At 46.2% G+C, this 25,912-nt stretch overlaps 1 protein-coding gene across 1 annotated transcript in view; it reads left to right on the top strand.

The window, feature by feature from the left end:
* The window catches only part of LOC146201091 (lipase member J-like), a 137,032-nt gene that overhangs the window by 69,414 nt on the left and 41,706 nt on the right, over positions 1-25,912 (top strand). The window contains exons 3-4 of the mRNA XM_084592997.1: positions 19,052-19,166; positions 19,335-19,485. Of these exons, the coding sequence (XP_084449123.1) occupies positions 19,052-19,166; positions 19,335-19,485 (266 nt within the window). The remainder of the gene's footprint in view (positions 1-19,051; positions 19,167-19,334; positions 19,486-25,912) is intronic.

Raw genomic sequence — 25,912 nt, 5'->3', positions numbered from 1 at the left:
AGAGAGTTCTACTTAAGTTGAGGACAACCCAGAGGGCTATGGAACGAAAAATGGTAGGGGTAACATTAAGAGATAGGAAGCGTGCAGAGTGGGTCAGAGAAATAACTCAAGTTACCGACATTCTAGTGAAAATTAAGAAGAAGAAATGGGCATGGGCAGGACATGTAGTGCGAAGAGAGGATAACCGATGGTCGCTTAGGGTAACAAACTGGATTCCAAGAGAAGGAAAGGAAGGGGGCGGCAGGCCTATTAGTACGGCGTTAGAAGGCATCGGCGAAAGTAAGGCGCCTTGCGGCGTGCCACGGTTTTGCGGAGAGATGATGGAAGCGGATGAGGTTAAGAAGTTCGCGGGGGTCAAGTGGATGCAGCTAGCACAGAACCGGGTTAAGTGGAGAAATATGGGAGAGGCCTTCGCCCTGCAGTGGATATAGTCAGGCTGATGATGATGATGAACTTGAGTTATTTCTCTAACCCACTTTGCACGCTTCCTATCTCTTAATGTTACCCCTACCATTTTTTTGTTCTATAGCCCTCTGCGTTGTCCTCAAATTAAGTATAGAACCCTCTTAGATAGCCTTAAGGTTTAGCTCCATAGGTAAGTACAAGACCGAATACTACCAATGGTTTATTCAAATATACATTCGTAAAAAGTAGCAGCGCAAAAGAAACTTGTATAACAGACAAGACATGTGGACGATAGGACAAGCACTGAGCTATAGCAACTTAAGTTCAAGCAGACAACATTTTATACAAACATGCATCACGTGTCCAGATATCATTCACAACCATAACAGCTCATCCTGCACAGCACATCAACCATTATCATTATCACTGGAGGTGAAATAAAAACAACCAGCTTCAGGATGTGCCAAAGCTGAAAAAAATTGGCTATGTATTGACTAATGGCCATCCCGAGTAGAATTGCGGTAGAAACATCTGCGGCGAACGTGGCGGCGGCGGCACTTCTGAATGCGGTGATATACTCCGACGTAGCGCGAGCGTGCGGAACGGCGACGTCACGTTGGCCAAAACGCGACCTTCTACACTGCGGCGGCGCTTGACGCCGGCGCAATCGGCGGCTTCCGGCGTGGTCCGACGGCGCCCGGCGCCGAATGCATCCGGATACATTTCGCGCGGGTCGCGCCGGGATATTGAAAGAGTGTTGCTCGGGAAAGGCCGCACGTGCACCCTCTCCCCTCGCTGCTTCTCGCCTTCTGAGCATGCGCCTGTCCAGCTGCAGGCGTCTCTCCGCGGTGGAACCGGTTTAACTGTAGGGAGCCGGGAGCCGGGGGGCGCATGCGCAGCTGGCGCGGCGGCGGCACTTCGGAGTCACCCGCGCAGCGGAGGACTCGTCGGCGGTTCCGACGTGGCTCTCCATCATCATCATCATCATCATCATCATCTAAACTTTTCATTTCCACCAAAGTGAAACTTCTTTTGGACCCCCAGCACGTAGGCCTAAGGGAGCCCTGCAACTGTGCTTTGTGTGACGTCACTCGCTACTCGCGCATGCGCAGCTTGGCTCATCGGGGGCTTCTCGAAATAGCTCGGCGATTAGCGTAGTGCTGCTTCCGCAATGAAACAACCGCGGTGCAGGCAGAACAAAATATTCCTCCATGGCAAAACCAAATGGTAGGCATTAGATTAGAGTGGTGGTCTTGCTGGCCAACGATCGCGGTGGAAACAACACTGGGACAGGACGATAGGAAATAACACAACAGAGACGTTTACAAGCAACTGGAGTTGCATTCCAGGAATAAAGAATTAATAGTCACCCCTTAAAAAAACACACAAACAGAATCAAGTCGCTGCAAGAAAAGATATAGCGAAGTGAAAGGCATGTGCTCTGCTGATGAAATATGAAACTTAACAAGAGATTAACCAGTGAAATGGGTGAGTGGACGATAGGAAATATGGTGAACGGGTGATAACAAGCAAGAAAAAAATAGCAACAATAAAGGTACGTTGAGCTTACGGATTGACGTGCGTCAGGGATGAAACTGAATGCGCTGGACGTAGTTATGTGAAAATTAATCGCTGCAAATGGCAAGGATGCTCTGCCCTTTAGAGCAAACACGTATCATTAAAGGAACACTGCGGCCCTTTATGCGGAACTCGGGCTTTCAGCCGCAATCTACAGTAGTTCATGTTACGAAATCGAATAAAAGATTGAAATTACAGTGCAGTCCACTTATAACCATATATCGCTTATAGCGACGAAATTCTTGTGATTTATCATTTTTTCTATAGCGCCTATGTAAAAATAAATCAGATATAACGATCGATTATCGGCAGTACATCGGATACAATGATAGATTTATCGCCATCCGGTAAGTGTTTACCATAAACGTTTGACTGATTATTCAATAAATGATAAGAAATTTAGAAGACAATGATTTGAATACTAGGCATATGCGGCAAACGGTGATATGCGACGAAAACGGAATAAAATGAGCACTATCATCATCGCAATCGCTGCCACGCAAAGGGTGCTGCTGCGGCCGTATCGTCATCGCCATCACCGATTCCATATACCTTGATTCCACGCCCGTGGAAGATGGCGACGACCACATAGACGGACGGTGTGATAGCTCACGAGATGAAACGGCAGATTCATCGTGATTTCTGGCAGGGTTTCAAGGTTGGAAGCCTCGTGAAAAAATACGGACATTTGCACTTTACGATTTTAACGTTCATCAAGGCTGGGGATGTCCTTCAGTTCATCCAGCCGCTAATCGGTTTCCTGCACGTAAAAAGGACTGCTGCCAGCGTACACGCTACTGGAAGCGATGCTCACAGCGATTGTCAAGCTTCAGCTTCTGCTCAAGCGAGCGCAAATTTCCGACTTTTTTAAGTATGCTTAAGTTACTTTATGGCTACTGATGTATACTGTAATAAAGTGTTTAGTGCTCTTTACGATGATTAGCATTGTTCAACCCGAGTTACTCATCGCTAGTAAGTAGGCAAGCCTACAGCATGGAAAAAATACATGGGAGTGCCTTTTTTCTCATTTTACTTTTTTTTCGCTGGTCCAGATATAACGATAATCGGTTATAACGATCGGATTCTGAGTTTTTCTCAATATCGTTATAAGTGGACTGCACGTAGGTAGAAAAAAAAAAGCTCGAATAGCCTTTTTGAGCGGAGATATGCAATCGGTGCCACAGGGCTCACTTCGCGTCACGCCGCCATCTGTGACTGGCCAAGACGACACGTGACGACATTCCAAGGCAACGGGAAAATGCAGATGTAGCTCCGGCGTTGCACTGTATGCTGATCGCAGCTTTCCGCGGTGTTGTGAAAGTGATCGTGGCACGCTGTTGCCAGTCGGGTAACCATCGGGGGTTCCACCGTATGTATCCGTACCAAATGCGCTCAAAAACGATGCAGCATCTCTGTTATGGAGAGAACAGGCATGTCATGGTTAGCAGTAGCGGGAAATGCATGGCCCTGAGCGAAGGAAGGAAGAGCAGCAAACAATCCACGAGCTGACTACCATCATCAAACACCTTCTGCCCATCCCGAGAGATCACTGCTCTGAAAATAGGGCCCCAGACGTGATGCACCAAATTCAATGCTCCGAGAACCCAGCGACGTACGTTGGGGAAACTAAGAAATTTATGAAGAGGGTGAAGCAGTACAAAGCTGCTATCAAAAAATAAACCGTAAGCAAAGCGCGAGTGCTGGGCTCTGTGATGCATATGAGACATTGACGGAGCTAGTGTGCTGGAGATCAAGATCCTAGAGTATCTTATTGGTCGTGCATTGCCTTAATGGGTGTCAAACTGAACACGTGCCGCATTTCCATTGCTTTTTTCGAAAGCTGGGTGTTGGTGCCCCAGCCTGAAAACAATTCTGCTTGCGCTATGTATCATGAAACTAATGCTGTATTCCGGAGATATAGAGCTAAGCCCTGGTCCCGCTCAACAGAATCAAATCTTGGAAACAATCAACAAACAGCCTTGAGAATGAAATAATTTCTATCGATGAACATCGGAAGAAGATTGAATGGCAACTTGAGACAATGTCTTCGAGAATATATGATCTTACTAAACGACTATTATGACTTGAAGAGAAAAGTAGTGAGTGTATTGGATTAACTGAAGAAGTAAATACAATTAAAGGCAGTAGTATGTCTTAATTTAAGTAGAACACTTTTTGTTAGCATCCACGTTTCAGCTCCATAGGTCAGTACAAGTAAGATTCCACTGTTGTATACTTTCCTCTTAAGCGAGACCGGTAAGCTACTAGTCATAATCTGCGATTGTTTGCCTATTGCGCCCCATCCCAATCTTATTCTCCTTGTTATTTCCCTTTCATTGTCCGGCTCTGCGGTTACTACCTGTCCTAAGTAGACATATTCGCTTACTACTTCCTGCGCCTCGCTACCTAATGTAAACTGCTGTTCCTTCCCTAGGGTATTGAACATTACCTTAGTCTTCTGCATATTGATGTTCAGGCCTACCTATCTACGGTTCCTGTCTAGGTCATCAATCACTCTTTGCAGTTCGTCCCCTGAGTTACTTAGCAAGGCAATGTCATCAGCAAATCGCAGGTTACTGAGGTATTCTCCATCTACCCTTATATTTGACGGTTCCCAATCCAAGTCTCTAAAAAGTTCTTCTAAGCAAGCTTTGAATAGTATAGGGGCGATTGGGTCTCCTTGCCTAACACCTTTCTTTATAGGAATTTTTTTCTTTGCAGCCGCCATATATATATATATATATATATATATATATATATATATATGTATATATATATATATATATATATATATCTTGCAGCACTTTCACGTACGGCTCGTCTATACCCAAATTTCGCAATGTGCCGATGTTCCTACTGAGTCAAATGATTTTTCGTAATCAATGAATGCTATGCATAAGGGCTGGCTATATTCCGAGCATGTTTTGATCTCCTGGTTGATGGTATGGATATGATGAATAGTAGAGTACCCTTTCCGAAAACCTGCTTGATCTTTTGCTTGATTGCAGTCTAAGGTCTAAGCAGAGGGCTATGGAACGTAAATTGGTAGGGGTAACATTAAGAGATAGGAAGCGTGCAGAGTGGGTCAGAGAAATAACTCAGGTCACCGACATTCTAGTGGAAATCAAGAAGAAGAAATGGGAATGGGCAGAACATGTAGTGCTAAGAGACGATAACCGATCGTCGTATAAACTGGATTCCACGGCAAGGAAAGCACAGCAGGGCGGGACTGAAAGTTAGGTGCGCGGATGGGATTAAGAAGTTCGCGGGGGTCAAGTGGATGCAGTTAGCACAGGACCGAGACAATTGGAGGAATATGGGAGAGATCTTCGCCCCGCAGTGGGTAATAGTCAGGCTGATGATGATGATCATTATATATAACTTAAATAAAATTGAGCAAAAGCATCCTAGTGGGTGCTTGGCTGGTATGGTTAATGATGTGAACAGTCAACTTAGCAGAAACAACTTAATAGTCGACGGATTACATGAGTCTCAATCCGAAACCTGGGATGCGATGAAAACTATTGTAAGAACATTTTTGGCAGCCACTTGATGGTGGAGGCTAGCAGTATCGAATTGGCTCATTGCATTGGGATGTGTAGTCCTAAATCGTGCCACCCTGTGGCCATTAAGTTTATCAACTACAAAAGCAATACTGCTATTTCAGAGAATTCTCTCAAACTGAAAGATATATCGGCACCTATAGGTTGGAATAGAGGAACATTTTTCATGCAACATTCAAATCGCTGGGAAAAAGTTGATGGACTTTGCGAAGGGAAATAAAGGTGAAGGCAAGTACCGCTTAACTGGCTGAAACTAAACGGCAGTATCTATAGATATGGCGCGACTGAAGATCGTGTGGTGCAACCTAGAGTATTGCAGCGCTGTCTAAATGATAATCGAAATCCATCCTTTCAGAGCCTACTCGATCAGCAAACTCGGTTCGTTATCTTTTGTCTTGAAAATTTCTGCAGCCTTATTCAAAAAACAAGATTGGTTATCCCTAGTTGACACATGTGATAAAGATGTCATCTTTGGCCTAACCCAATTATCGCAGACTCGTAACATTAATTTATAACCCGTTTATAATTTCAAGAAAAGACCGTATCGGAGCCAAAGGAGGCGGTGTTTTGACTGCTGTGAAAAACTCGGTTCCGTCTTCATTAGTGAATATTGATTCAGAACTGGAAATGTTATTGGTGAATACTGGACTGGGCTTTCAACAAATCATAACTGATGTCAGATATACGCCCCGTGCACCACCTGCTGTTTCGACACTGAAAGCCACCTACCGGCGGCTGCGGGAAGCACACGTGGGGCAGAATCCCCAGCTGTCCCATTGCCGCAGAAAGCGTGACAGAAGTTCGCACATGTGATCTGCGAGTGCGTGGCGATTATTTCCACGGAGATAGCGTCCGAAAATGAGTTGAATTGCTCCAAAGTCGACTTCGGTCTAAAGTCGGAGTCAGACTTTGGTTCGAAATGGGACGACCCGACCCGCTTTCACGTGAAATGCTTGCCGTAGACAAGCCTCACACAAGCGTCGCCAAGACCGGCTACGACGCAAAGCTTATCATGAGCACCATTCTTCTCTTTGAGCTTTAAAATCAATACTCACGCTTGCACTGTGTTTAGAAAAAAAACTGACAAGTCCAGTTTGATTTCCTGGAGTTCATCATGGTGCTGTTTCGCGCGCCCGATCAAGCGGCCTTTGAGAGGGGAACGGAACAGGCGGTTTGGCGGCAAGCTCGTGTACAGGCAAACGTGCTGGAGCGTTGTCCTTGCGTTTGTGTGTGCTTCTTCTGTATTGTTTTGTCACCTGCTCTGTTAGCTGTATACGTCGATTTTTCGCGATACCTCAATTTGCGCGCAAATTGTACATGTTGCAAGTCGCACTTCGTATGAAAGAAGAAGGCAGCTGTAATAAATTCTGTATGTGTTTGACCTCTTCAACTTGCATGCTAAAGGTTGCATTTCAAACGCGTCTTTTTTTGTTGTTGTTGAAAGGCTTGCACCATAGCATTTTTGTCTCACCTGTTACCGGTTGTCACAAGCTGCCTCACCTATTATACAGCGGAAGTTGCGGGACCTTCTACCTCAGATATAGAGCGAAACTCACGGGACCCCGCCGCTCCTCTGAGTAAGATTCAACACGCCGATGGAACAGCGACCGGAAATCCATGACGCGGGCGCTGTGCAGAAGCCGAGTGTATAAAATGACAGACCGCAGAACACCCGCGCTAGTACGCTCTGGGAAGATTCAGATTTTCGGGCCACTCTCGCGGCCCCTCCGGAAAAGCATATTGTATTTCCTCGGGTCCGCGATCGACGCATCGTTCTCCTCATCTGTACGGCTTCCGCTACCGAACAACCCAGCCTTCGACGCCTCAACTAGCAAGAAAGCCGTGAGAATTCCTTTTGCCACAGACTGTTTAATCGAACATTATTTTCGCTTTTGTTAACCTTCACCTGACTTGGTGATATATTGCACTGTGTTTGATATGTGACGTTTGACCATACTTATACCTAGAATACTTGCTTTGTTATCTTTAGTCTTCTTTTTATTGCAGCTTTTTGTGTATTGTCGGGTTCCTCTCCTGTCGTTTAACTAGTCAAGTAGTCGTCGTTTGTCAATATCTTGTCGTGGCATTTTATTTTTTTCATTCATTGCACTCTATTATTATGCAGTGTAATTCGGATAACTATTTATTAACATTCAATTCTTTGTGAAAGAAAGTGACCTATTAGAACTCATTTCTCAATCCCACACCGACACATGTACTTCAAGGGTTGATCAGCCTAACTTTTAAGTGTGTTCTCAAACCTCGTAGAGATACGACGAGTAACCGTAAAGGGGATCTCGCGCCTCTTTTGACCGTAAAGGCGGGGGTTTGTGACACCGGTGAAAGCTTTGTTTGAAAATTTTGTGCCATGCATTTACCTAACTAGCATTACAAGGCTGAAATGAAAAGCTGCAGAAACCACAAAAATAAATGTACACTTGTTACTTCTTAGATGTTCCTCCCGTAGACCATGTGTAAGCTGTCAAAATATTGTGGGTAGGTACGCTGAGTTCTTCAGGTCATTTTACCAGTCGTCATTAACGAAATGCTGGCTGCACTCCCATCTTTACTAAATTTTAAAGCAAATCACACGTGCGTCCAGCAAACAACAAGAGCGGTTAGTTGCGAAATGAGTCCCGGCGAATGAAATATCACAGCTGCCAAATAACTTTGCAGTGAAACTCTTTTCATTTAGACACAAAATGGAGGGGAATTAATGTGATCCTATGTAAATATCCCAGTAGGCCATAGAGGTAGCACCTAACCATCGCAAATGTGTTACACGTGTGGCGATGTTTCAACTTCATGCCTATTAGAAACAGCATTATAGCACAAATAAGAGAGCTGCAGCATGCTAATTTGGCAAGTGCACGAACCTAATGACATTCTATAACTTAAAACCTAATAGACAGTTGTGCAAAGTCTAGAATCAGTAGCAGGGACACTCTAGCAATGCTTCACGGCTCGTGAATCGTTTGTGTAACCACAGATGTGCACAAAGGGTTCCTAAATTATTTAATGTCATGCCTGAAACGTGGTGCGATCTACGTTGTGATTTACATTGCCACTAAAATTAATACAATTACCTTTGATGCATCTGAGTTGTCCCTGACTTCGAGCATCTGTAAAAAGTCGGAAATACTGTCGTTCCTCAGTTCATATTATTTTTCGCCATTAACAAAATACTGGCTGCAGATTCTGCTGTTTTTGGTTGTCTCCCAGCGGCTCCCAACTTTACTAAATTCATAAGAAAGAAAATATCCGTATACAAATATTCGATGAATTATGTTAGGAATGAATGTAGGCAAATATATATTTCCAGTTACAAATGGGACGATAAATCAAGGGGAAATTAAGTGAATGTCATAATCAAGGCCTATTTTCCGCATCTGATTCATACAACCACAACGCTGTATTAATGCACCCACTTCATGCCAGCTAGAGACCACAATATTTGCCTAAATAAAAAGCCGCAGCATGCACTCCGCAAATACATGCCACGAATGACATTCCACAGCTAGTTGAGAAATTGCGGCAGCTGTGCAAAGTCTAAGACCAGTAGCGTGCGTACAGTAGCTCGCGCGCAGTGAAACAAACAGACACGTGCCTAAAGTGTTCAGAAACGATCTAAAGCCCAACGTGAGGCATGATCCTATCCGTGATGCATTCAGTTCGACAAAAATTGCGGGCACATGATGCGGCCTCTGTTGTGGCAAGAAGTGTGCAAATGTCTTTCACATACAAATAAACAAAAAAATAGTCAAAACGCACTGGTGCTGCTTGAAGGGGTACACAATGGGAGAATTAACATTTCATAGCAGCACCATGACATCGATGTAGTAAATAATTACCAAAACAGCCAGACACGAGTAGCACCTTTTTCTCCGCCCAGCGACATTCCACTGTTGTCTTCGCTCCTGCTCGTGAGGACGGCCAGGAAACTTGAAGAAACGCGTTTCCTAAGAGCTTTTATAGCTGTTAGAGCACCCCAAGACACAACAGTTGTTTTTAGACATGACCTGGGGTTTAGTTGAACCGTATGAACCGAATGATCGCGATTTTCGTAGACCAAAACCTTCGAACGCATAGCAACCCAAGAAGACGGCCACTGAGGAGCCCCGCCTGTGTTTTGTGACACTGCCACTAGGCGACGCAACCTCGATGATTCACGGGGCGTGTACGCCACCTAATTGTTGTACTGACTTCACTGATATTCTTCAGGATACTGTAGCTAAAGTCAGCCACTGTTCGCAAAAGCCATTCTAATATTAGCGGGCGATTTCAATTATCCAAGCATTAACTGGACGAAATACATTGTACTGAGTGAGTGCGCAAATAAAAATGAATGCAAACAACTTGTAGTTTCTCCAACCCCTTTCACCGCTCTCTTGGATCTGCTTTTTTACAACCCACCATGAACATTCCACAACAACGGTTACTGACAAAACAAGTGACCATGTTGCCGTTCACATGCATTACTCTTTTTTCGGAAGTCTAGAATTACGATCGTGCAAAGAAACACGTATATATTACAGAGCAGAATACCTGGAATATTCGACGTCACTGTTGCTGGATTTTGCGGCTTTGTGTCTCGGTGAATTTGAGCATCGCTCAATAAACGACAATGAGATATTGTTTCGCGACAAGTTGCTTCAGTGCCAAATTCCGTGTGTACCGGTGTTAAAAATTGCCCCTTCACTGCGATGCAAGGTTCAGGACCACAATATTGCGCAGTATGAGTAAAAAGAAACGCTTATACTACCATGCACACAGCTCAAACTCGGAGGAGCGTTAGAATGCTTATCATTGAGTCTGTTCTCACGAAAAAAAGATAGATAAAAGAAAATAAAAATTCTTTCTTGAATACGAAAATTTCTTACGTGATTAGAAATGATTCGAAAAAATTTTGGAAAGCTATAGACCGAAGTTTTATTGTTCTCCCGCTTATGGGTATTGATGACATGCTGATCGATGAAATCATTTTGGCTAATCAGTTCACTCTGTTTTTGAGTACTTAAATAACGATATAGGTTATTGCTCCTTCAAACGATAAAGACGAAATGCGCACCTATCTTTTATGCATATCGCTATATCACGGCTCACCAGATTTTCGAGAAATGTTTTCGCCCTGCTACCCGCATATGTTCTCATTTAGACCGACAATTAAAAATTTTTAGCCTATTTGTGCGCGCAAATGTGTTTAAAATTTCTCCCATCTTACTTGGCATCTCACAATGGAGCAGATCACCTCCAGATGTTGCCTCCATATCTGACCATGTACCATTTCTCAAGGCTGTGGAGACAATGTTAAGCGGTCTTGGTTGCTTTGTTGCTGTTACTTTAGTGCTTCTGACTGCTCATCCTTTGTAGTTTTTCTTTATTTTTTCCTTCTATTGCGTTCCCTGCCGGTATCGTTCGTGCATATAGGTAATTGGTTACGGCTGTTTGAAATTATTTCGGGCAATCTATAGTAATATATATCTAATATATCTGTAGCATTGTGCTGAGGTATGAAAAATCATTGTACTTTCCCCGTACACTTTTGACTACTCTATGGGTACCTTTTGAAGTGCAATATTTTCTTATGTGTATGTTACAACAAATCCTGTTCAGTTGACTTCCTCCCACCCCCCTCCCCCTGAATTAATGCCCAAGAGATCTATTAACATAAATAAATGAATAATAAATAAACAAAAACTTGCTCAGAATTGCTTGAGTCATGGCTAATTCAGCAAAGGTAGGGAATCCTTCCCTATTTGTACGCTCGCGATATAAGCCTAATTAGGCGATGGCTGACGTATGCAAAAGCAAAGCTGCCACTCCACCGCATTCATACCTACAGAGTAAACCTTGTTTTTAAATGTGTTTTCTTACAAGAGCATCGTCGATTTCATATCTCACATTATGGTCAACCCAAAACAAGAGATATTAATGTAAAATGTTTTCGTGTGACTCGGGTAACTATTATTGATTGCGAGAAAACAATGTGAGCAAAATCACGAGGCCACATATGGATAACTTCGATTACTGCTTGCTTGGACGGATTAAGCCAAATGTCGCCCAATGCGTCCCAGACCTGGATGCGTCCACGCATACGCAGCTGGGCGTACACGCCTGACCTTCTAATAACGCTTCCGAACGGGATCCACGAGCATGTGAGGCACGTGCCGTTGGGGAAAGGATCTCGTGAAAGCGTTACAACCTGCGACACAACAGTGGGCTCTTAATCACTTGCTCGTTCGAAAGGATCATCAGCGCGTGCGGCTAATGAGTTGTGCGATGTTTAGCACGGAAGCCGTAGCGTGTATCTTTAGGCAAGAAAATGATGCTGCCTGCCAGTCCCATAGCGAGACGGCACTCCGTGAACTGATCGCAATCAACGCTTAACGCAATGGTGCACATACAAATGAGACCTGAACTGTCACAAAGCAATGGAATTACAACCAGAAGTAGAAGCCCTTACCTCCCTTTTCCTCTTTTAGTAAACACTGTGTTTTGGGGATGGTGACTGGCATGACTTATTTGTGCCAAAAAATTGAAAGAACCACGTCATGATTTCAGTCATGCCTTTTTGAGAAGACATTATAGAAATCGCATTAGGAAAAAACTCTGCACGTAGTCACAGTCACGAACATTCTTCGGGCAGTATACGTTTCCTTTGGTCGGCTCGTATTTATTCCTCATCTCAGCAGCGTCCCATTTCTCTGAGAGCTTCTGACTTTGCAAAAAACTATGAAGACGACACTGTCAACAACAGGGGTTCGCGGCAGGTCTAACCCCGACAGGTCTAACCCCGAAAACACACACGAAGCAGTAGCAATGCCGCTCACTAGAACGTGCAGAAGTTCTTCGCTTCACAAGGATGTTCTTTTCCAACGTTACAAATGCCACCGGGGAGAAAAGGAGCCATCTTGGCGAGTTACGGAGTAAGCAAGATGGAAAGGTATAATACGGCTTAAGATACTGAACGTGAACAGCCTCGCGTCCTCACCGACGAAGATCAGAAGAGGGCGTCAGAGGTTCGACCACGCAATTAATAGGCGAGGTGCGTTCCACGACTCGGGAAGGGCTATGAAACTTAGCAAGAAGTTTCCAGGAGAGACCCGGAGTACTGCATGGAATCCAGAGGCAAACGAGACTCTCAGAGGGAAAGTGCGGGGTCGTTTGATGGCTGTCATGTTGGGATTTCCGGTGGTCCTGGGTGTTAGTGGTGAGAATGCGGGCGATTTGACGCTCTTCTGCGTGCCGGGCAGCTTGCAGAACTGGAGTATACTCTGATGCATCAGGCTGGTGAGGGGGAAAGTTATCGAGGCGTGTAGAAGGGTGACGGCCGTAAAGACAATAGAACGGAGAGAAGCCGGTATTCGACTGCGTTGAGGTATTGGAGGCGTACGTGACATACGGAAGAACCAGATCAAAATTTTGAGTGGTGTGAGGAGGCGTTTATAGAGAGCTACGGTTTAATTCTTTTCTAAGGCCGTTAGACTGCGAATGATAGGCGGTGATAGTTCGATGAATGGTCTTGCACTTGCTGAGCAGGGCGTTGACTACATCTGATGCGAAAACGCGTCCTCTGTTACTCAACAGTTCGCGAGGTGCGCCGTGGCGAAGGCTGTATCTCTGTAAAATGAAGGAGGCTATGTCGGACGCTGAGCTGGATGGAAGGGCGGCAGTTTCTGAATACCTCGTCAAGTGATCAACTGCGACGTTGGCCCAGAAGTTATCGCCGGCAGTGTATGGAAGCGATCCCTATAAATCAATCTATAGGCGGTCGAAGGGGAGCGGCGGGCAAGGTAACAGCTGCAGCTTTCCAGCAGAACGGTAAGCAGGGGCTTACTAAGTGGGCGAGCCAGACATGAGCGGATGTTTTTCAGGACAAAGCTGTACATTCCACGCCAGTAGTAATGAAGCCGGATCCAGTTGTATGTCTTAAAAGCTCCTGCATGATCGCACTATGCGTCGGCGTGGAAGTAATCACACTCTTGGGAGCTTAGGTGGCGAATAACTGATAACCACCTGCGGCCATCTGCGCCGCAGCTGCGGCGATAAAAGAAATTGTCACAAATAAGTGACAAGCCTGACGGCAGAGAGTACGTGATGAAGAAGCTGCCGTGTGGTCGGAGAGGAAGGCAAGCAGACACGCAATCCAAGTGTCCGTATGCTGAGCTGAAGTCGATGGCGGGGTTTCTTCGAATGTTGAGAAGCTGGCGATCTCACAACGAGAAAGGGCAGCGGCATCTTGGTGCTTGCTTGCGGTGCCACACACGACGCGGACGTCATATTCCTGGATACGAAGAGCCTATTTTGCGAGGCAGATGGAGGGGTTTTCAGGGAGGACATAGCCAATGAAGCCCGTGGTGGTCCGCTACGGCTTCAAAAGGATGACTATGAAGTTAAGGGCAGAGTTAGTGATAGCCAAACACACTATTTCTGTTACTGAGTAACTGGCATCCAACTTCTTTAGGGTGCGGCTGGCATAGAGGACAACGCACTCAACAAAGCCACGTTTGCTTTGCGCGAGTACAGCTCCATGACCAACAACACTGGTGTCGGTGTGGAGCTTGGTAGGGGCCGTAGAATAGAAATGACGGAGGATGGTCGTTGCAGTGAGTATGCGGAGCAAGGTATAAAACACACGTATCATGTAGGTGACCATTGCGAAAAGTCAGAACTGTCGGATACAAGTTTTATTTTTATTTATTTTTACATACGGCAGCTTCATCCGGAGCTATAGCAGGAGTGGGAGGTGAACATGATACAATAAAATAATTATACAGTACAGTCAGTAGAGCAATAACAAGACAAAATTTAAACAAAGCAGCAACACTAATAACAGCTAGGGGTTACTTAACTGTGTGAAACAGTCGGTGTGCGATGGCGTAAGTACGAAGCTTATTTCAATCTGCGATGGTACGAGGGAAGAAGCTGTTCTTAAATAGATTATGTTGAGCAAAATAGGGGACAGTATTAAGCTCATGGTAATATCTGGAGGTAAGGCCAGGCTGGAGTAATGTAACTGTCAGATGAAAGTCGATAATTAAGTGTTAAAGGGGCAGCAATCAAAGCAAAGTTGTGAATAAGCTTACGAAAGTAGAAGCACAGACCTACTAAACTGTGCAGGACTTTGGCAGAAATAGGCTTGGGAACGGCAGCGACAGCACGAAATTCGGCTGGGTCAGGAGAGATGCTTTCCTTGAAGATAACGTGCCCTAAAGTGGTTAGTTTACGAGCGGCAACACGACATTCTTGAGTTTAGCTGCAAGCCGGCGTGAGAAAGACAGCTCAAGATGTGAAGCAGGCGGTGTCAAAATCTGGAATAAAAAAAAACAAAAACCTAATCACGTTCACACTTTGGCAGTGCCTAGAAGGGGAGATGCCAAAAACGCTGGGAGAGACTGTCCCGGTTCAAGTGAATTCCGCGCCGCGGCGCTGTTGTCAGGGTCACCGCCAGCGCGCGGCGCATCTGCTTGGTCACGAAGGGAAAAGACTGCAGTGGAAGTGCGTTTTATTGAATGATTGAAGGTCTAGCAGATATCACAAGCCTGTAGATATGGCGAAATGTATTACTCTACATTTGTCGTGCGGTTTTCGATCATGGGGAAACCTAAAAGCAGTTTTGGGCATCTTTGCGAATCTAACGCGAGCTTTCTGCTTTTTAATGCTAATTAATTTTTGTGGTGCGTTGCTAGGGCAGAATGCCTTTATGATGCGGTTTCGTGCTGAATATTTTCTTTTCCTTCGAGATGAACGGAATAGTTATTGCCAGGATTACCCGAGAAGTTTAATCATACGTCCGTTTTTAGCGGTAGGCGTTATCAAGTTCGAAAGCAGTCCAATAATTTGTCGGCCAAAGCAGTACCAATTAGACCACTACACACGTAGCGAGAGCTTTCAGAGTCATTTCGACTACTTGTTCCCAGGAAATTCACTGTCCGCGCTGGGCCTCCTTCAAACTACGTGGACAAAATTAAGCTTGTCATCCATACAGTCACACGACCGAGTGCTCTGACCTTGTGTTTCCTCCACAGTTATTATGAAAGAGCCCTGAATAAGGGTTGATGGGGAGCCTCTGCTCGCAAGTTGAGGCATCGTTTCGATAAGAGTACTTGTGTTCTCGCAGAAGAGGACTAGGCCCCTTGTCGAAAAGTTGGCTCGGCTTGCGAAATGAGGCTCCCCCTTAATTTTTTTTTTCAATGTGGTTTACCGCGTTAACACATAGAACGATGATAAACACAACACCACGGCCACCTCACCATCGTTTTCAATGCTCTTTAATACTGTGTAACCATCTTTTTTCTCTTGTTCTACGCTGAATCTTCCACACTTATCATAATTCCTTCTTTCTGAGAATATGCTTCATGCCCCGTGCAGGTCGTCCTTGACGGAGCACAATTCAAAGGGTTGTGTGTTCAAAACTAGCGCCCTCTGTGAGTACCGGAGCTTCGCGCAGTCCTCACGAACTCATTCTATTTCAAAATGCGCTTATCATTGGATATACCCGCTGACAGATAATTCAAGACGACAGAAATCTGCGCTTTGCAAGACGGCTTCCCTCAAAACTTAAATCCAGAGAAAACCTATATGCAACAAGCCATTAGAAGCGCTGCTTCAGCTTTAGGCCTTTTTTCGTGTTACACTACCTGTATTAAAAGCAGTAACGTGCGCAGAAACTGCGTGCCTTCCGTCAATGTGCAGTTCGCAAGCAGCTGAACTGTCATGCAGGGTTGGAATTAGGCGCATCCACTATGCGAACTGATCTCGGCAAGTGGGCACACGGAAAAAGGTCACTTTATCCGAACATGATATATATCCAGAATACCACCCGGGAACGAAGAACCATACTGTAGATTTTTTCTTTCACTTTGAGGGCATCTTCGAAGCATGCTGCAATCGTAAAAGAGCAGCAGCAGCAAACTACGAAAATATACGCAGTGACAAACCACGCTCTGACCAGCTTCTTTCCGCCCTTTACTCCGAAACACTAACGGTGCCCCCCGCAGTGGTGCGTTCTCTCATAGCGGTATTCACGCGCGGAGCGCCACTCCTCTCTACGGACAGCGCACCGCGTTTTCTACAACTCCCCTTATAGGCGCCCTAAATTTGCCAAACTCTGTGCCAGCTTCTCAATTGCCGAGTGAGGGAGTGAAAAACTTTATTGTGGCCAGTAATTCTTCAGACGTGACTCGGGCCCTCTGTACCGGGATTTAGCGGTCTTTGCAATCTTCCGCGCTCTGTCGATCAGCTTGAGCTGGTTGTAAGACGTCGAGCAAGACAGTGTAGCCTTCGACTATTCGCGCAATGAAGATGTGGTGTTAAAGACGCTATCACGTCGACTGGTTAAGGCAAAGCTTGAACGTCCACCATAATTTGTTATACCGTGAGCACCACACTCGGCTCTAGCTAAATTGCCATTACAAATTACGAAATCGTGAAGGCAGCCTGATTCCCGCTCAGAGGCTTAAGAAGGCAAAGTGAGTCCTTGTGAAGAAAATATTTTTGAGGAGAAGAAGACTAGGTGGTCCTTGTGAATAGCTCAACGTCATTTACCGACACTCGGACAAATCGGGAGTTTCATACCAGACCGCATGGAGTCGAGCATCCGCTCTAAAACATATTGAGCGGTATAGATAGATCGCACACGACAGCCTACAGCCAATAGCAACATAGGATGAAGACATATTTAAAAATACAAAATAACATCTTCGGCGAGCCCGTTGTGCCTGCCAAGACGCCCGGATTCCACTCATCCGGATGTGAAGCTTTGCCTGCTAACACCCCCCTTTACGGGCCTCGTTGCTGCTCCCCAAGAAAATGGCGCATTGGAAGGACGTTTTCTTGGTAAGACAGCAGCGCAAAAAAGACAACCGCAGGAATGAACACGACACAAAAGAACGCTGCGTCCTCTCCTGTGGTTGTCTTTTTTGCACTGTTTTTCTTACCAAGTATGAATAAAAAACTAGACGAGCACCATGTTTTATCGAGGAAGCATCGGCGAGCGACTAGCTGAAACACGCTCGCAGAATTCCGGACAAACCGGCGCCGGTCCACTGGCGCCTGGGTTGTCGCCTTCGCGCCTTTGAAGCCAGCAATCAGCGAGCTCTCTGATTGGCCCTCTTAGGTAGCCGTCAAGTGCTGCCTCCGGATTGGACAGCTTGAGTGCCAACCACTTTTCAGGCCAATAAGCGAGCACACTGCCTCTGGTGACCGAGACATTCACAACCGTTCGTTGAGTACAGTGTCGCTCGCAAGAAGGGAACGCGTCGTAGTCTCCCCGACCGTCGCTGTGCAACTACAGTTGCGTCTAGCTTGTACTCCTCGCCCCCGTGACGATTTGCTGCAAATAATAGCTTGTATCCAGTTTGTTACCCTCAGCGACCATCGGTTATCCTCTCTTCGCACTACATTTCCTGCCCATGCCCATTTCCTATTCTCGATTTCCACTAGAATGTCGGTAACTTGAGTTATTTCCCTGACCCACTCTGCACGCTTCCTATCTCTTAATGTTACCCCTACCATTTTTCGTTCCATAGCCCTCTGGGTTGTCCTCAACTTAAGTAGAACTCTCTTGGTTAGTCGGAAAGCGTAGCAGGGGGCGGCAGAGAGTTAGCTGGGCGGATGAGGTTAAGAAGTTCGCAGGGGTCAAGTGGATGCAGCTAGCACAGAACCGGGTTAACTGGAGAAATATGGAAGAGGCCTTCGCCCTGCAGTGGGTATAGTCAGGCTGATGATGATGATGATGATGATGATGAATAGCTTATATAAAGACGCCTTTTGTTCATCTCTCTGACGCTCACTTGGTTTCATCGCTACCGCCAATGGAGCAGGCAGCTCTCGATCACGAAGCGGGCGACGTGAGCGAAGGGCCATACTCCGTCGACACAACAACACAACGCCCTCATTCTGTGTTATTATATCGATAAAATTATTATATATTTTGAATGTTTTTCAGTTGTATGTGCCGCCCCGAGTTATTGCCTTCTTCCATCCCCTGCCTGATGCGGTTTGTGGCCGTTAAGTCTCAGCAACGGAACGAAACTGCTACTCTCCTAAAATTTAAACCTCCTGGTCATTGCCTTATCGCGGAAGCATAACGTGTGTGAAAATGAATTTGTGCAGATATTTACTGATGGCTTAAGCTGCATCGAACAATTGTAACACCGCCTTGGGCCTAACAGCGAACATTCCTCGGCTTTCGGGCCTGTAAAATCATGATGGGTATTTATTTAAAACTGCGGGTGGTAGTACGTCTACTTTACCACAGACAATTACGCGCCACAGTTCCTCACTCTCACACCATTTTGTCCGATCTCATATTGAGAGCGTTTTCTGCTGGTTGGAATTGGGAAGAAGTTGGTAACGATGAAATTTTGGGCAATTTGTATTTGTGGCAGTGTCTCCAAAGCGTTTGTCTTGAGTAGTTTTGAGCCCTCAGTGGTTGAGATATTGTTGCACGTGAAATCGTAATCAAAAACTCTTCTGCATTGCTTTTTGGCGCAACCCGATAGGTTACGTACTGGCGGACAACGGCTATGACGTGTGGCTTGGAAACGTTCGTGGAAACACCTACGGAAAGAAGCACAAGACTTTGGATGTCAAGTCTAAGAAGTTCTGGAATTTTTCGTAAGCACCAAATTTCCTAATATATTCAAGAGCTATCTGAAAATATTAGTGCGCAGGGACACTTTTTGGGAACGTCTGGGATTTGTCTGCTTGCTATAAGTTTTCATGAGAACAATTCCGTTGCTTTCTGCAAAGCTGTCTGCTCTCTCGCTTCCTTATGCGCCATAGCTTCCACGAGCATGCTGTTTTCGACGTTCCCGCTGAGATTGACTACATCCTGAAGAAGACCCAACGCAAGGACCTGCTTTACTTGGGCGTGTCCCAAGGCACCCTCACGTTCTTCACCATGCTGGCAGAGAAGCCCTGGTACAACGACAGAGTAAGAAAATGTTATCGCTGTGAAATACTTTGCAGATGCTCCACACTGGCCGCCTGTCAGGTACCCCTAGTTCCATAAAAGTCAGAAGCTATACTCAACAAGTAGTGGGGTTCTTCAAGCAACAAAACTGGTATTAAAACCAATCACCTCCTTTAAGCGTCCGATGTGGCAGCGTTAACGAATCCCGCCTGCGCCTCTCCTTAAGAACATTTTTTCAATTTTTATATTTCGCACATACTCTTTGATATACAGTTCTAACATGTCATATTATTTAGGAGAGTAAAATCATTGTTATCAAGCCCGTCTTAAGCCAAGACGTATATGTGTGCCTGCGTGTATGGCTCTGGATCCAAGGGTATTGATGGCTTGAATTTCAATATCACCCTTTCACCTGAAAGCCGAAGTCTGACTTAGAAGCGCTTGTCAGCTCAGCCATTTAAATGTAGGTCCGTGACACCGCACAACCCGACAACCCGCTAGTGCGCTACTACGTCACCTGGAAACTGCCAGGCGACGCACAGCGGCCGCTTTAGCACTCCGGTGCAGCGTCTGCTCAACATCTTTGATCAGGCGTTGCTTGCAGCCATCGGATTTATTATACAGAGATGATAACATAATTATGTAGAATGCTGTAGAAAACTAAAGATAAGGCTCAAATTCTGTGCGAATTTCATCTACATCTGTAAATTATTTCCTTTTCTCTCTGAAAGTAGTGCAAGTCACAACTGTTGCGCAACGCAAAAGCTTGGGCTAGGGTATAGCCGGAAGATAATTTTAATTGCGGACCGCGCCACGAACCCATATCTAGATAAATCTTTCTGGAGGCCACGTATGAGCCATGCGGCTTTATTCTCCCTTAGCGAAAAGTCGTGTAAACAGCCGCATACCCGGGAAACTTAGAGAGCCAGTTTTGGCGTTGTCGCACATCGCCGGTGTCGGCGATGTGCGAGGTTAGGCACATTGTCGTTTTTAGCTTATCTTCATACTGGCGTCAATAGCTCCCTCAGTGAGCAAGCACCGACCTGATGCTCGCAGAAAATCACAGACTCACAGGAAGGGGGGAGGGTGTCTTCGTGAATTACGGTTTGAGGTGAACCACGTGGACCATTTCTGGTCGTGCGACCCGGCTTGATAGTGCAGCCTCGTAAGGAACGACTTGACAGTTTATTTGACAGTTTATGTGGTTTCCTTCTTATACAGGAAAAAGCAAAGGGAAGGCTAAAGGCTGCTAGCCTGACGAGGCCTTCCCTCCGCATACAGTTTCGGCAGCATTACATTGAGACATTTTTAAAATGCAATCAAAAACACTTCTCTGTCATGCAGACTTTCGTCATTTTCGTCATGGGTACATATACAAATACTTACAAGACTTTTTACCGCACAGGCTAAAGGTACAGGTAACTTCATAGTTAAGGGCGCCAACTAAGCACAGAACTCGGTAAGGACCGAAACAGTGAAGCAAGAGCTTTTCGCTAAATTTATTTATTTATTACAGAGTCCTGCAGTGCCCAAAGACAATATTGCAGGGGGGGAGATGACAAATAACATTGCTAGAAACGCCAGCAGTACAATAAAAATACATAAAAATGAAGAAAACAACACGACACAAGTGATAATGCAGCATGAGAAATATGCAACTGCGCGACGAATAAAGTGATGAAAACACTCAAAAACAAAGTGATGAAGAAAACACACGCAAGAGAACTGGGCGCCACATCACACATCTGATCAAAAGGCCCGAAATAAATTTTCCGTGCAGCACTCAGTGATGCCAGCTGGCAGTCGGTTCAACTCATTGAGCGTCGGTGGAAAGAACGTGGTTTTATATACAACTGTCCGGCATTTTATTTCTCGGATCTTTCACCGATGATCAAGTCGTCTAGATAAAAAGAGAGGTTGAAGCAGGTACAGGTCTTTATCAATGCTGAGCTTTCCAAAATAAATGCGATACATGATCTGCAATCTGAAATGTTTTCTGCGGTGAGCTAAAAATTCCCAACCAAGATGATGTTTAATAGTCGTGACACTAGATGAAAAGTTATAATTGTTCGACACAAACCTGGCAGCAATATTTTGGATGCGTTCGACCATGTCAGATAAGTAAATAAACTGGAGATCCCATACAGGGCATGCATATTCAAGAATTGGCCTTATGTAAGTGAAATACAGGAGCTGCTTGACATTTGTCTGCGCTTTGTTGAAATTACGCTTTAAGAAATTAAATATTCTGCAGGCTTTCGATGTAATTCCCGTCGTCGGATTGGAGACCAAACCCAGACTAGGTCGTCCATCTGATATTCAACCTCCCGATGTCGCAGGTTGTAGTGTCGCGCATCCTGCACCTGCTGGTCACTAAAGCGCAGTTTAGCGTATTGGTGGGCTTTTTCGGCACGTTTTAAAATGTACTCAACGTCGCCATTGGAGTGGTCGTCGACATTGGGCAGCATGACGTCGAGTCTTGTGGTTACTTTGCGACCAAACAAAGCTAAACGGCGTCATATTGGTCGTTTTTTGGATAGCTGTATTATACGCGAACGTTACATGTGGCAGGACTTCATTCCACGTTTGGGCTGGACGTCCACGTACAATAAAAGTATTTTGCAAGTATTCGGTTTAAACGTTCGGTTAGTCTGTTCGTTTATGGATGGTAGGAAGTAGCCTGAGGTGACGTGTGACTGAGATCAAGAATATGCTTCATGAGCTCGGCAAAGAAGGCAGCACCTCTGTCCGTAATCACAAAGCGGGGAGCACTGTTGCGAAGGATGATTTGCAGTACAAAGAATTTTGCTACTTCATAGCTGTTCCACTTGGAAGAACCGCTTGTTCCACGTAGCATGTCAGGTAGTCGGCGGCGACAATAATTCACCTTTGTCCAGAGATTGAGGTAGGGAATGGTCCTGGCAAATCCATCCCGAATTCTTGAAACGGCTCGGAAGGGGGCTCTATGGGCTTTAGGAAGCCAACTGGTTCGACAGAAGGAATCTTTTGGGGCTGACAGTCAAGGCAAAAGCGAACTTATTTCGCAACGTCATGTCTTAGGCGTGGCCAGTAGCATTATTCTCGAATGCGGGCTTGCCTTCTAGTGGTTCCAAGGTGGCCAGAAGCTGGTGCGTCGGGCCATTGCTGACATGTAAAGTTTCGTAAGACATGTTCGTGGAAACGAGCAAGTAATGTCAGCTGTTGGGTGCAAAATTCTTGGAAGACGTCGTCACGCATGCGGAGAGAGGATAAAGCATGCCAGTAGGCTGCAGGAACTCTGCCACTAGCACTTGGAATTAGCCAATTGTGGTTGTGTTGTTTTCTGGGGTTTAGGTTCCAAAGCAACTCAGGCTATGACAGACACCGTAGTCGAGGGCTTCGGAAATTTGACCGCCTGGGGCTCTTTAACGTGCACTGGCATTGCGCAGTACGCAGACGTCCAGTATTTCGCCTCTATCGAAAAGTGGCCGCCTAGGCCGGGATTCGATCCCGCATACTTGGACACAGCAGTCGACCGCCTTAACCACTGCGCGACCACGGCGGGGAATTAATCAATTATGGCTTGAAGATCGGGGTTAGTGAGTTGTTGTGCACCGAGGTCTGTACAGCTTACGGGTTGACGAAGATGTTTTCTGCGTCGGTCGGGGCAGGCACCACACGACCACGAGAAAGACAATCTGCTTCCAAGTGTTTGCGGCCGGATTTGTAGGTCACTGTGATGTCATATTCTTGCAGGCACAGACTCCATCGTACAAGGCGCCCTGAAGGAACGTTTCTATTGGCTAACCAGCAAAGTGCGTGATGATCCTTCACTACGTCGAATGGTCTACAGTTTTGATATGGCCTGAACTTCATAACTGCCCACACGATGGCAAGGCACTCTTTCAGTGGTAGAATTGTTTCCCTCGGTCTTCGACAAGGAATAACTTGCGTAGGCTAGTGCATGTTGTTGACCCTTCTGGACCTGAACTAGGATAGCGCCCAAACCTAACTACTCGCTAGTCAGTGCCGTGTTGCCTCACTTCTAACCTGCGAGTCCGTGTTTTTTCGCGCTGTTGACCATGTCTGAATTGTATCGAAACCCAGTCGCCTAATGTTTTGTCCTCCAGAAATTGCATCGGTGTGTTCCTCTGTATCAGCGTTTTCATCAAATATTACGAGATACTTTGGCGACTGAAGCGGTGACAGGCGAAAGTCTCAGTGCCGAATTCTGCTACGCATTTGTTGCGAATGTGGCGGTGAATGATGCTTCGAGTAAAGAAAGTGACTACTGTTTCAGATTCCTCCTTCCTTTACGGCATGGTACATGTGTCCGCGGAGACTTGTGACATATACTGCGCCTTTTCTATCCTGTAAACTAATTTCAAACACCGCTGATGCCTGCTGTACTAACGCTTACTAGACATCTGGGTCTGATTCTGTTTGCTGTGTGGTGCGGCGTTCGAAGAAACGGCAAATGAAAGGGCGCAAGGACGCCTGGATTGGACGCCCAGTGGGGTCAACTTCGTATATGCATTAATCGCCTTGTGACAGGACCTGTCGTGACGGTACATCGCGCGCCTCTTGTCGAACAAAACCAGCATTTAATTGAACGCATTAAAGTTCACCGGCGTTCATATAATTCGTCTACTGCAAAAAAAAAGGCGCAGTATCTGTCACTCGCGTAATCCAGCTATCATTCTCACTGCAGACGAGGGGAATTATGAAGAGCGTTTCACAATCCGGGGCGTAGTGCAGTGGTGAAGCGCTGGTCGCAAGGGATGGCCCAACTGTGGGGGTCCAAGAGATGGAGGTTCGAGTCTTCCGTGGATTTGACAAGGTTTATTAAGTCGAAAGCCTTTAATGGCTGATGCTGTCGTGGACAAAGTGTGTCCCGCTCTTGCGGCGTTCTGATTAGCCGAGGCGGGATGCTCCCTGCCATCTGCAATACCAGACTTGAACGCGCGCTTGATGAACGCCACGCAACAGGCGTGATGGTGCACCTGTCTAAACTCACATTTGCAGGAGAAAGTTCGATAGATACTGCGCCTTTACTTTCCTGTAAACCAATTATGATTATATCAAGCACTGCAACGAATGCTGACAAGAGGCTAACGACGGGTGGCAAATTATAGGATAGGAAAAGCAGGTTTTCGCCATTCTCCTTTTAAGAGAATTCTGAGAGACGCTCTAATTTCTAATTTTTTTTTTATTTATGCCCCGCCGGGGTGGCGCAGTGATTACGGCGCTTGACTACTGTTCCCAAGGATGCGGGATCGAATCCCGGTGTCACCCGTTAATAATTAGGGGGGATTATTATTAACGATGCGCCCTTAACGGTGCGCACACTCCCAGACACCCTTTGAGTGAGTGGGAGTAGCTGTTCCGGTCGCAAAGGAGATGCCCTCGACTTGCGTGGCAAGCTCAGCCGGAATTCAACTACCTTGTAGTGACAGAAGGGGGTGGTCGTTTGGTGCCCAGCGGTCGCCGGTTAAAACCAGAGTAAGGATCGGAGTCAGAAGTAACAAACGAAACACAATTTATGCACAGCAAGAGACGGTACAAAGGAATACACAAGATCGCTTGCAATACACAGACGAGAGGTTCACAGAATACAAACGCTAGGCATGCAACTACAGAATGATTCAATAACACATGCTTTACAACAGTTCAAACACGAGAGAGTTACATAAACAAACACCAAATTGTTCACCGGGCACTGTTGCAGTCCGACGCCTCAAGAGTCACGATGTGGCCGCCATACGAGACGAGCGCCGCTCCCTTGAAAGTCCGTGGGCTTGCCAGCAATGGGTGATCCCCGGGAGTCTAGCCGAAACACAGGCGAGCACGTCGCAAAACACTTGACGTACTGACTGACTGACTCAACAAGCGGCGCGGTCGCTTTAAATAGGGCGCGCCGCGTCTGTTTGTTAACATGCGCCAAAGCTAGCGCGCACACACACATAGCTTCGCTGGTTATAGCTCCCACTTCTCCTCCCGTCGAGCCGCGCGTCGTCATTGGCTAGGTCCCATAGAAGATGCTGGAATTTTCTGGCTGATTCCAGTCCGATGAACCACCGTCCTCCCCGGGCAATGGGAAAGCGGGTGACGGCAACGCGTACAAAGCTACGCGCTCTCCCGCGTGGGGAAGGGGGCTTTCCTCTCCATGCTCTCCACGCGACGCCGCGCGGGCCTCGCGCCGTACCGGCCTGATGAATATGTGCGCCGATTTCGTGACAGCCGGCCTCGGCAGCAGCTTTTCGATTGAGGCGAAAAGCAAGGCGCAGGTGTGCTGTGCGATGTCAGACGAGGCAATCAAAGTCAAGACCAGAGAGGGAAACGCGATCCCAAGAGTCAACAAGATCAGAGTGTTGGGGATGACGATCGAGACGCACGGCAGAAACGGCGAGACCGTCACCCGGCTCATTGCGAAAGCGGCGAACGCCACGAGACTACTCAAACGAGTCAC

This window comes from Amblyomma maculatum, chromosome 2 (assembly GCF_055883805.1).
Source record: "Amblyomma maculatum isolate TAMU_Amacu chromosome 2, ASM5588380v1, whole genome shotgun sequence".
Lineage (NCBI taxonomy): Eukaryota > Metazoa > Arthropoda > Arachnida > Ixodida > Ixodidae > Amblyomma > Amblyomma maculatum.
Note: the sequence above shows the minus strand (reverse complement) of the source record. Positions and strands in the feature narration are given on the sequence as shown.